This window comes from Salmo salar, chromosome ssa04 (assembly GCF_905237065.1).
Source record: "Salmo salar chromosome ssa04, Ssal_v3.1, whole genome shotgun sequence".
In the NCBI taxonomy this organism is placed as follows: Eukaryota; Metazoa; Chordata; class Actinopteri; order Salmoniformes; family Salmonidae; genus Salmo; species Salmo salar.
In genome coordinates this window covers 5,489,566-5,501,405 of record NC_059445.1, presented here as the reverse complement: position 1 = coordinate 5,501,405, position 11,840 = coordinate 5,489,566, and the positions used below count along the sequence as shown (strand labels likewise).

General features: G+C 42.3%; 1 protein-coding gene across 1 annotated transcript in view; it reads right to left on the bottom strand.

Annotated features, from left to right (window-relative positions):
• The window catches only part of LOC106594652 (TBC1 domain family member 1), a gene marked incomplete at its 5' end in the record, with an annotated part of 122,590 nt that extends 111,090 nt beyond the window's left edge, over window positions 1-11,500 (bottom strand). Inside the window, one exon of the mRNA XM_045717608.1 lies at window positions 10,850-11,500. Within this exon, the coding sequence (XP_045573564.1) occupies window positions 10,850-11,500 (651 nt within the window). The remainder of the gene's footprint in view (window positions 1-10,849) is intronic.
• Window positions 11,501-11,840: the final 340 nt, after the last annotated feature.

Here is an 11,840-nt window from a genome sequence, read left to right as displayed (position 1 = left end):
AAGTCAGCACATTTACGGCAGACATTCCTGCTACTATAAAGACATTTAACCAACAACAGACACCTTTCTAGTTGTTTTCTGATATATAATTACATAATATAATAACATAATATAGTGTTTCTAAACTTCAGGGTTTAGCTTATAAAACACCACACGAACACTTGTTCCTGGTCAACTTTATGCATATCACCCGGGTGTTTGAGTTATATCTAACCAACACATTAGCAGGTAAATACCAACAATATGTTTAGAGGATTTATATAGTTTATAAAAGTTTATACTGCACCCAACAACACATACCACTAACTCATTCTGACCAACTTTTACTAAACTAACTGACCCCCCCCCCCCCTCCAAATAAGCGACACCAAGTTGTTAACGTTACGTTAAATCACCACAAATTATATCAAATAAACTTTAATAATGAAGATTTATTAACAACCAGACGTAGGATAAGGTTAGCAGTTAGCATCGGTTAGCAGTTAGCATCGGTTAGCAGTTAGCATCGGTTAGCTAACTAGTGGAAGTTCTGTACAGCTAGCTAGCTAGTTAGCCTGCTGGATAGAAAGCTAACGAGAAGACTAGGAAAAAAACACAAGATAAAGTTGTTGTTTTTTTTAAATCACGTAACAAACTTACAGCTTTTGTCTCTGTCTTGACATTGAATAAATTGAATCTTTGTAGCCGTGCTTTCATCCCATCCGCCATAAAAAACTTTTCCAGGAGTTAGCTAACTAGCTAACGGTTGTTTTTCCCTCAGTCGGTTTTGAACGGAACAAAGTGGATTTGATTCCTCTTCCTCTCGGTCCAGCTTCCCTCCCGTTAACCGAACCGCTGTTTCTGTCCTACCGGACCGTCCCAAGCTGTCAAATACCACAATAACGTTTGGTAAACCGGGACGACACTTTATCTATGACCCCCCCCACCCCGAAAAGACTTGTTCAGATATGAACTAATTCAGACTGGAAGATAGTTAGTTTGATAAACATTGTATTTTCTTTAGGGGAAACAGATTCATATCCGATAAGGAAGGTAAAACAAAGTGTAAAAATTAGAAACTGTGAGAGAAGTAGAAGATACTAAACCCCATGGATGGGATGTAATACTGATTAAATGAGTGAGAGAGGTTAAGGGAGAGAGAGAGAGAGGTATGCCACCTTCTCTGAAGACAGGTTTGATGACTGACTTACTGACTGTTTATCTGTAAATCACTGACTTAGAAATATGTGGTTATATACACACACACACACACACCAATAAAAACACACAGCATGAAATTGTGGAATAGACTTGGCTACTTAAAAGTAGTTCAGGAATAGGCTACTTTCAAAAAAAAATCAAGATGGAATTGAGAGTCTGACCTCTGAAGAAGAGGACATTTTAAGAAACAACTTTTAATGAATTAACTTTTATAAAACACGAATCGCTTTGAAAGTGTTCAACGACGTCACCTGGTGGCAGGGAAATGTAATGGAATCTCTGCTCTCTCAATTCAAAAAGGGGCTTCCTTTTCACTTGCTTTGGCAATCACAAATGAACAATTAAAAACTGCTCTCTGCCATCCCTCGCTCTCATTCTAGAGTCTATTTACATACACTTCAGTGTCTATTTCACTGGTAAAGGGGACAAACAGAAGTGAAATGACAACATTGAACAGTGAACCAAAATATTTGTGTATTGAAGATATAATAAATGAAAGAGAAGGATTGCTGTTTTGAATTTGGTCGAGTTTGTGTGGACGAGGTGGAAAAACTATTGTTATCCATCAATAAGGAAAAGCCACCAGGTATAAACAACCTAGATGGTAAACTATTGGAGAATGGTAGCAGACTGTATTACCACCAGGTATAAACAACCTAGATGGTAAACTATTGGAGAATGGTAGCAGACTGTATTACCATATAGACAACCTAGATGGTAAACTATTGGAGAATGGTAGCAGACTGTATTACCACCAGGTATAGACAACCTAGATGGTAAACTATTGGAGAATGGTAGCAGACTGTATTACCACCAGGTATAGACAACCTAGATGGTAAACTATTGGAGAATGATAGCAGACTGTATTACCACCAGGTATAGACAACCTAGATGGTAAACTATTGGAGAATGGTAGCAGACTGTATTACCATATAGACAACCTAGATGGTAAACTATTGGAGAATGGTAGCAGACTGTATTACCATATAGACAACCTAGATGGTAAACTATTGGAGAATGGTAGCAGACTGTATTACCATATAGACAACCTAGATGGTAAACTATTGGAGAATGGTAGCAGACTGTATTACCACCAGGTATAGACAACCTAGATGGTAAACTATTGGAGAATGGTAGCAGACTGTATTATCATATAGACAACCTAGATGGTAAACTATTGGAGAATGGTAGCAGCCTGTATTACCATATAGACAACCTAGATGGTAAACTATTGGAGAATGGTAGCAGACTGTATTACCATATAGACAACCTAGATGGTAAACTATTGGAGAATGGTAGCAGCCTGTATTACCATATAGACAACCTAGATGGTAAACTATTGGAGAATGGTAGCAGACTGTATTACCATATAGACAACCTAGATGGTAAACTATTGGAGAATGGTAGCAGACTGTATTACCACCAGGTATAGACAACCTAGATGGTAAACTATTGGAGAATGGTAGCAGACTGTATTACCATATAGACAACCTAGATGGTAAACTATTGGAGAATGGTAGCAGACTGTATTACCACCAGGTATAGACAACCTAGATGGTAAACTATTGGAGAATGGTAGCAGACTGTATTACCATATAGACAACCTAGATGGTAAACTATTGGAGAATGGTAGCAGACTGTATTACCATATAGACAACCTAGATGGTAAACTATTGGAGAATGGTAGCAGACTGTATTACCACCAGGTATAGACAACCTAGATGGTAAACTATTGGAGAATGGTAGCAGACTGTATTACCATATAGACAACCTAGATGGTAAACTATTGGAGAATGGTAGCAGCCTGTATTACCATATAGACAACCTAGATGGTAAACTATTGGAGAATGGTAGCAGACTGTATTACCATATAGACAACCTAGATGGTAAACTATTGGAGAATGGTAGCAGACTGTATTACCACCAGGTATAGACAACCTAGATGGTAAACTATTGGAGAATGGTAGCAGACTGTATTACCATATAGACAACCTAGATGGTAAACTATTGGAGAATGGTAGCAGACTGTATTACCATATAGACAACCTAGATGGTAAACTATTGGAGAATGGTAGCAGACTGTATTACCATATAGACAACCTAGATGGTAAACTATTGGAGAATGGTAGCAGACTGTATTACCATATAGACAACCTAGATGGTAAACTATTGGAGAATGGTAGCAGACTGTATTACCATATAGACAACCTAGATGGTAAACTATTGGAGAATGGTAGCAGACTGTATTACCATATAGACAACCTAGATGGTAAACTATTGGAGAATGGTAGCAGACTGTATTACCATATAGACAACCTAGATGGTAAACTATTGGAGAATGGTAGCAGACTGTATTACCATATAGACAACCTAGATGGTAAACTATAGAGAATGGTAGCAGACTGTATTACCACCAGGTATGGACAACCTAGATGGTAAACTATTGGAGAATGGTAGCAGACTGTATTACCATATAGACAACCTAGATGGTAAACTATTGGAGAATGGTAGCAGACTGTATTACCATATAGACAACCTAGATGGTAAACTATTGGAGAATGGTAGCAGACTGTATTACCATATAGACAACCTAGATGGTAAACTATTGGAGAATGGTAGCAGACTGTATTACCATATAGACATCCTAGATGGTAAACTATTGGAGAATGGTAGCAGACTGTATTACCATATAGACAACCTAGATGGTAAACTATTGGAGAATGGTAGCAGACTGTATTACCACCAGGTATGGACAACCTAGATGGGAAACTATTGGAGAATGGTAGCAGACTGTATTACCATATAGACAACCTAGATGGTAAACTATTGGAGAATGGTAGCAGAATGTATTACCATATAGACAACCTAGATGGTAAACTATTGGAGAATGGTAGCAGACTGTATTACCATATAGACAACCTAGATGGTAAACTATTGGAGAATGGTAGCAGACTGTATTACCACCAGGTATAGACAACCTAGATGGTAAACTATTGGAGAATGGTAGCAGACTGTATTACCATATAGACAACCTAGATGGTAAACTATTGGAGAATGGTAGCAGACTGTATTACCATATAGACAACCTAGATGGTAAACTATTGGAGAATGGTAGCAGCCTGTATTACCATATAGACAACCTAGATGGTAAACTATTGGAGAATGGTAGCAGACTGTATTACCACCAGGTATGGACAACCTAGATGGTAAACTATTGGAGAATGGTAGCAGACTGTATTACCATATAGACAACCTAGATGGTAAACTATTGGAGAATGGTAGCAGACTGTATTACCACCAGGTATAGACAACCTAGATGGTAAACTATTGGAGAATGGTAGCAGACTGTATTACCATATAGACAACCTAGATGGTAAACTATTGGAGAATGGTAGCAGACTGTATTACCACCAGGTATGGACAACCTAGATGGTAAACTATTGGAGAATGGTAGCAGACTGTATTACCACCAGGTATAGACAACCTAGATGGTAAACTATTGGAGAATGGTAGCAGACTGTATTACCACCAGGTATAGACAACCTAGATGGTAAACTATTGGAGAATGGTAGCAGACTGTATTACCATATAGACAACCTAGATGGTAAACTATTGGAGAATGGTAGCAGACTGTATTACCACCAGGTATAGACAACCTAGATGGTAAACTATTGGAGAATGGTAGCAGACTGTATTACCATATAGACAACCTAGATGGTAAACTATTGGAGAATGGTAGCAGACTGTATTACCACCAGGTATAGACAACCTAGATGGTAAACTATTGGAGAATGGTAGCAGACTGTATTACCATATAGACAACCTAGATGGTAAACTATTGGAGAATGGTAGCAGACTGTATTACCATATAGACAACCTAGATGGTAAACTATTGGAGAATGGTAGCAGAATGTATTACCACCAGGTATAGACAACCTAGATGGTAAACTATTGGAGAATGGTAGCAGACTGTATTACCATCAGGTATAGACAACCTAGATGGTAAACTATTGGAGAATGGTAGCAGACTGTATTACCATATAGACAACCTAGATGGTAAACTATTGGAGAATGGTAGCAGAATGTATTACCATATAGACAACCTAGATGGTAAACTATTGGAGAATGGTAGCAGACTGTATTACCATATAGACAACCTAGATGGTAAACTATTGGAGAATGGTAGCAGACTGTATTACCACCAGGTATAGACAACCTAGATGGTAAACTATTGGAGAATGGTAGCAGACTGTATTACCATATAGACAACCTAGATGGTAAACTATTGGAGAATGGTAGCAGACTGTATTACCACCAGGTATGGACAACCTAGATGGTAAACTATTGGAGAATGGTAGCAGACTGTATTACCACCAGGTATAGACAACCTAGATGGTAAACTATTGGAGAATGGTAGCAGACTGTATTACCACCAGGTATAGACAACCTAGATGGTAAACTATTGGAGAATGGTAGCAGACTGTATTACCATATAGACAACCTAGATGGTAAACTATTGGAGAATGGTAGCAGACTGTATTACCACCAGGTATAGACAACCTAGATGGTAAACTATTGGAGAATGGTAGCAGACTGTATTACCACCAGGTATAGACAACCTAGATGGTAAACTATTGGAGAATGGTAGCAGACTGTATTACCATATAGACAACCTAGATGGTAAACTATTGGAGAATGGTAGCAGACTGTATTGCCATATAGACAACCTAGATGGTAAACTATTGGAGAATGGTAGCAGACTGTATTACCATATAGACAACCTAGATGGTAAACTATTGGAGAATGGTAGCAGACTGTATTACCACCAGGTATAGACAACCTAGATGGTAAACTATTGGAGAATGGTAGCAGACTGTATCACCACCAGGTATAGAAAACCTAGATGGTAAACTATTGGAGAATGGTAGCAGACTGTATTACCACCAGGTATAGACAACCTAGATGGTAAACTATTGGAGAATGGTAGCAGACTGTATTACCATATAGACAACCTAGATGGTAAACTATTGGAGAATGGTAGCAGACTGTATTACCACCAGGTATGGACAACCTAGATGGTAAACTATTGGAGAATGGTAGCAGACTGTATTACCATATAGACAACCTAGATGGTAAACTATTGGAGAATGGTAGCAGACTGTATTACCACCAGGTATAGACAACCTAGATGGTAAACTATTGGAGAATGGTAGCAGACTGTATTACCACCAGGTATGGACAACCTAGATGGTAAACTATTGGAGAATGGTAGCAGACTGTATTACCACCAGGTATAGACAACCTAGATGGTAAACTATTGGAGAATGGTAGCAGACTGTATTACCATATAGACAACCTAGATGGTAAACTATTGGAGAATGGTAGCAGACTGTATTACCACCAGGTATAGACAACCTAGATGGTAAACTATTGGAGAATGGTAGCAGACTGTATTACCACCAGGTATAGACAACCTAGATGGTAAACTATTGGAGAATGGTAGCAGACTGTATTACCATATAGACAACCTAGATGGTAAACTATTGGAGAATGGTAGCAGACTGTATTACCACCAGGTATAGACAACCTAGATGGTAAACTATTGGAGAATGGTAGCAGACTGTATTACCACCAGGTATAGACAACCTAGATGGTAAACTATTGGAGAATGGTAGCAGACTGTATTACCATATAGACAACCTAGATGGTAAACTATTGGAGAATGGTAGCAGACTGTATTACCATATAGACAACCTAGATGGTAAACTATTGGAGAATGGTAGCAGACTGTATTGCCATATAGACAACCTAGATGGTAAACTATTGGAGAATGGTAGCAGACTGTATTACCATATAGACAACCTAGATGGTAAACTATTGAGAATGGTAGCAGACTGTATTACCACCAGGTATAGACAACCTAGATGGTAAACTATTGGAGAATGGTAGCAGACTGTATTACCATATAGACAACCTAGATGGTAAACTATTGGAGAATGGTAGCAGACTGTATTACCATATAAACAACCTAGATGGTAAACTATTGGAGAATGGTAGCAGACTGTATTACCATATAGACAACCTAGATGGTAAACTATTGGAGAATGGTAGCAGACTGTATCACCACCAGGTATAGACAACCTAGATGGTAAACTATTGGAGAATGGTAGCAGACTGTATTACCACCAGGTATGGACAACCTAGATGGTAAACTATTGGAGAATGGTAGCAGACTGTATTACCACCAGGTATAGACAACCTAGATGGTAAACTATTGGAGAATGGTAGCAGACTGTATTACCATATAGACAACCTAGATGGTAAACTATTGGAGAATGGTAGCAGACTGTATTACCATATAGACAACCTAGATGGTAAACTATTGGAGAATGGTAGCAGACTGTATTGCCATATAGACAACCTAGATGGTAAACTATTGGAGAATGGTAGCAGACTGTATTACCATATAGACAACCTAGATGGTAAACTATTGGAGAATGGTAGCAGACTGTATTACCATATAGACAACCTAGATGGTAAACTATTGGAGAATGGTAGCAGACTGTATTACCACCAGGTATGGACAACCTAGATGGTAAACTATTGGAGAATGGTAGCAGACTGTATTACCATATAGACAACCTAGATGGTAAACTATTGGAGAATGGTAGCAGACTGTATTACCATATAGACAACCTAGATGGTAAACTATTGGAGAATGGTAGCAGACTGTATTACCACCAGGTATGGACAACCTAGATGGTAAACTATTGGAGAATGGTAGCAGACTGTATTACCATATAGACAACCTAGATGGTAAACTATTGAGAATGGTAGCAGACTGTATTACCACCAGGTATAGACAACCTAGATGGTAAACTATTGGAGAATGGTAGCAGACTGTATTACCACCAGGTATGGACAACCTAGATGGTAAACTATTGGAGAATGGTAGCAGACTGTATTACCATATAGACAACCTAGATGGTAAACTATTGGAGAATGGTAGCAGACTGTATTACCATATAGACAACCTAGATGGTAAACTATTGGAGAATGGTAGCAGACTGTATTACCACCAGGTATAGACAACCTAGATGGTAAACTATTGGAGAATGGTAGCAGACTGTATTACCACCAGGTATAGACAACCTAGATGGTAAACTATTGGAGAATGGTAGCAGACTGTATTACCATATAGACAACCTAGATGGTAAACTATTGGAGAATGGTAGCAGACTGTATTGCCATATAGACAACCTAGATGGTAAACTATTGGAGAATGGTAGCAGACTGTATTGCCGCCCCTATTTCCCCATGTCTTTATTAACTAAAGCCTGAAAGGACTGTGTGTCTACAGGCGTGGAAGGAAGTGAAAGTAATTCCACTACCTAAAAATAGCAAAGCGCTCTTTTGCTGGCTCTAATCAGTTTGCTGCCTGCTCTTAGTAAACTGATGGAGAGAAATGTGTTTGACCAAATACAAGGCTGTTTTTTCCCCCCCCAGAGAACAAGTTACCTACTGACTTTCAGCATGCATATAGACACGTGTACTGTACTGACTCAGATGACCGATGATTGGTTAAAAGATATGGATTATAAGATGATAGTTGTTAGGATTTCAGTGCAGCCTTCGATGTTATTGATCATAACATGGTTGGAGAGTTACTTCTACATTAAAAACCAGAGAGAGTTGTTCAGTGGAAGCTTCTCTAAACATCAGATATGTACAGTGAGGTAACCCTGGTTAGCACTCAGAACAGCCTCAATTCGTCGGGACATGGAATCTACAAGGTGTGGAAAGCGTTTCCACAGGGATGCTGGTCCATGTTGACTGCAATGCTTCCCCACAGTTGTGTCAAGTTGGCTGGATGTCCTTTGGGTGGTGGACCATTCTGGATACACACGGGGAAACTGTTGAGTGTGAAAAACCCAGCAGCGTTGCAGTTCTTGACACACTCAAACCGGTGTAACCGGCACCTACTACCAAACCCCCCGTTCAAAGGCACTTAAATCTTTAATCTTGTCCATTCACCCTCTGAATGACACACATACACACAATCCATGTCTCAATTATCTCAAGGCTGAAAAATCAGTCTTCCACCCGTCTCCTCCTCTTCATCTACACTGAAGTGGATTTAACAGGTGACGTCAGTAAGGGATCATAGCTTTCACCTGGATTCACCTGGTCAGACTGTCGCTCTCTGTCTCTGTCTGTCTCTGTCTGTCTCTGTCTGTCTCTGTCTCCCTCTGTCTGTCTCTGTCTGTCTCTGTCTGTCTCTGTCTGTCTCTGTCTGTCTCTGTCTCCCTCTGTCTGTCTCTGTCTCCCTCTGTCTGTCTCTGTCTGTCTCTGTCTGTCTCTGTCTGTCTCTGTCTGTCTCTGTCTCCCTCTGTCTCTCTCTGTCTGTCTCTGTCTGTCTCTGTCTGTCTCTGTCTGTCTCTGTCTGTCTCTGTCTCCCTCTGTCTCTCTCTGTCTCCCTCTGTTGCTCTTCCTCGGTCTCTGTTGCTCTCTGTCTCCCTCTCTCTCACACCGTCTAATTCCTCTCTCTATCTCCAACCATCATGCTAAGCCATGTCTGTCTGTGTCAGAGCAACAGGTGGCTAGGCCACAGTGACATCACCACCAATGAATGAAGTTCACGGGTGGAGGGAGGAGAGAGAGAGAGAGAGAGAGAGTGAGTGAGAGACAGAGAGAGACGAGAGTGTGAGAGAGAGACAGAGTGTGAGTGAGAGACAGAGAGAGACGAGAGTGTGAGAGAGAGAGACAGAGTGTGAGAGAGAGAGACAGAGAGAGACAGAGAGAGGAGAGAGCGCCGAGAATTGGTCAGCACACACACACACACACACCCTGCCACAGGAAGTGGTCTCCGTGGTAACCTGATCTACATCCTGTTTGCTGAACGGAGGGAGGAGATGTTGATGTAACTATGAGAAGTGTTTGTGTGTTGAAGCGTTCCGTCACGTTACTGTCAACGTGACGCTGTTTCTATTGTCACACACACGCACACACACACACACACACACACACACACACACACACACACACACACACACACACACACACACACACACACACACACACACACCACTATCTCACCTTTCTGTTTTCTACAATTCCACAGAATCTGCCTGCCTCTCCCCCTCTCTCCCCTCTCCTCCTCTCTCTCCCCCTCCCCCTCTCTCCTCTCCTCCTCTCTCTCTCTCTCTCTCTCTCCACTCCCCCTCTCCTCCTCTCTCTCTCTCCCTCTCTCCCCTCTCCTCCTCTCTCTCTCTCTCCCCTCTCTCCCCTCTCCTCCTCTCTCTCTCTCTCTCTCCCCTCCCCCTCTCTCCTCCTCTCTCTCTCTCTCTCCCCCCCTCCCCTCTCTCCCCTCTCTCTCTCCCTCCCCCTCTCTCCCCCTCTCTCTCCCTCCCCCTCTCTCCCCCCTCTCCTCCTCTCCTCCTCTCTCCCCCTCTCCTCCTCTCCCCTCTCTCTGTGTGTAATCTGAGCTGTCCATTTTCCTGAACTTTGAACTTCTAATGTGTGAGTGTTCTGTGTCACGTTGCTGATTTTCTTCTACAAACACTTCTCAACACACACACACACACACACACACACACACACACACACACACACACACACACACACACACACACACACACACACAGCGTACCTTGGCGCAGTCCTGACATTGGAAGACGTAGCAGTAACAGAGATGTGTACCTCGAACCAGACAACCAAAGCTACACGGTTCCCTGCTGTTGTGGAGTAGCTTGATGACGAGGTGCGGACGGCATTCAAACAACACCGCGCGAGTGTGTGTGAGGGGGTCCCACGGCCGCCTGTCCCTCTCCTCCACCTCCTCCTCCTCCGTCCACACACACCTCACCCACGAGGCGGACACACACAGACACACCGTCTGGTCTCGTCGTGAGGAAACGCTCAGCGCTTCAGGAAGTCCACCTCCGTTTCCGGTGCGTGTGTCTCTACTTGCAGGACTTCCAGGCGGCCTGACCCCTACGGGCTTTTCTCTCTCCCCAGGCCGAGGCCTCCCGATCTCAGCCACGACCCAGGGCAGCATGGCCATGGTGGTGAGGGGATGGACTGGGAGACAGCCAACCAGAGTCAGTTTGTATTGAACCTCTTCCTCCTTTTCCTCCTCTTCCTCCTCTTTGGGAGCAGTGTTTCTTCCGAGAGGGGTGAGGTGGAGGGGGGAGGGTGTAGGGGTGAGGGTTGTGTAGGACCATCTGTTAGGGGTGAGGTTAAGGCGGGAGGGGGTGAGGGCTGGGTGAGAATGGGTGTTGGGGTTGAGGGGGAGGATAACAAGGGGAGGGAGTGAGGGCTGAGAAAGAGGTTCTGTTATGGGGGAGAATAAGGGGGAGGGGGCTAAAGGAGAAGGGAGGGGAGGGGTGGTGTTTGGGGTGAGGGGAAGGGGGAGGGAGGGGGAGGGCTGCTGGGGCGTTGGTCACAGGGCTTGACGTCAAAGTAGAGTCCCTCCATGGTTGTTTGTCTCCTTGGAAGTCCTCTGGTCTATATCTGCTGGGACAACCACAACATTACACAGAGTTAATGAAGACTGGGACAACAAAAAGACTCCACAGAGTTAATGAAGACTGGGACAACAAAAAGACTACACAGAGTTAATGAAGACTGGGACAACAAAA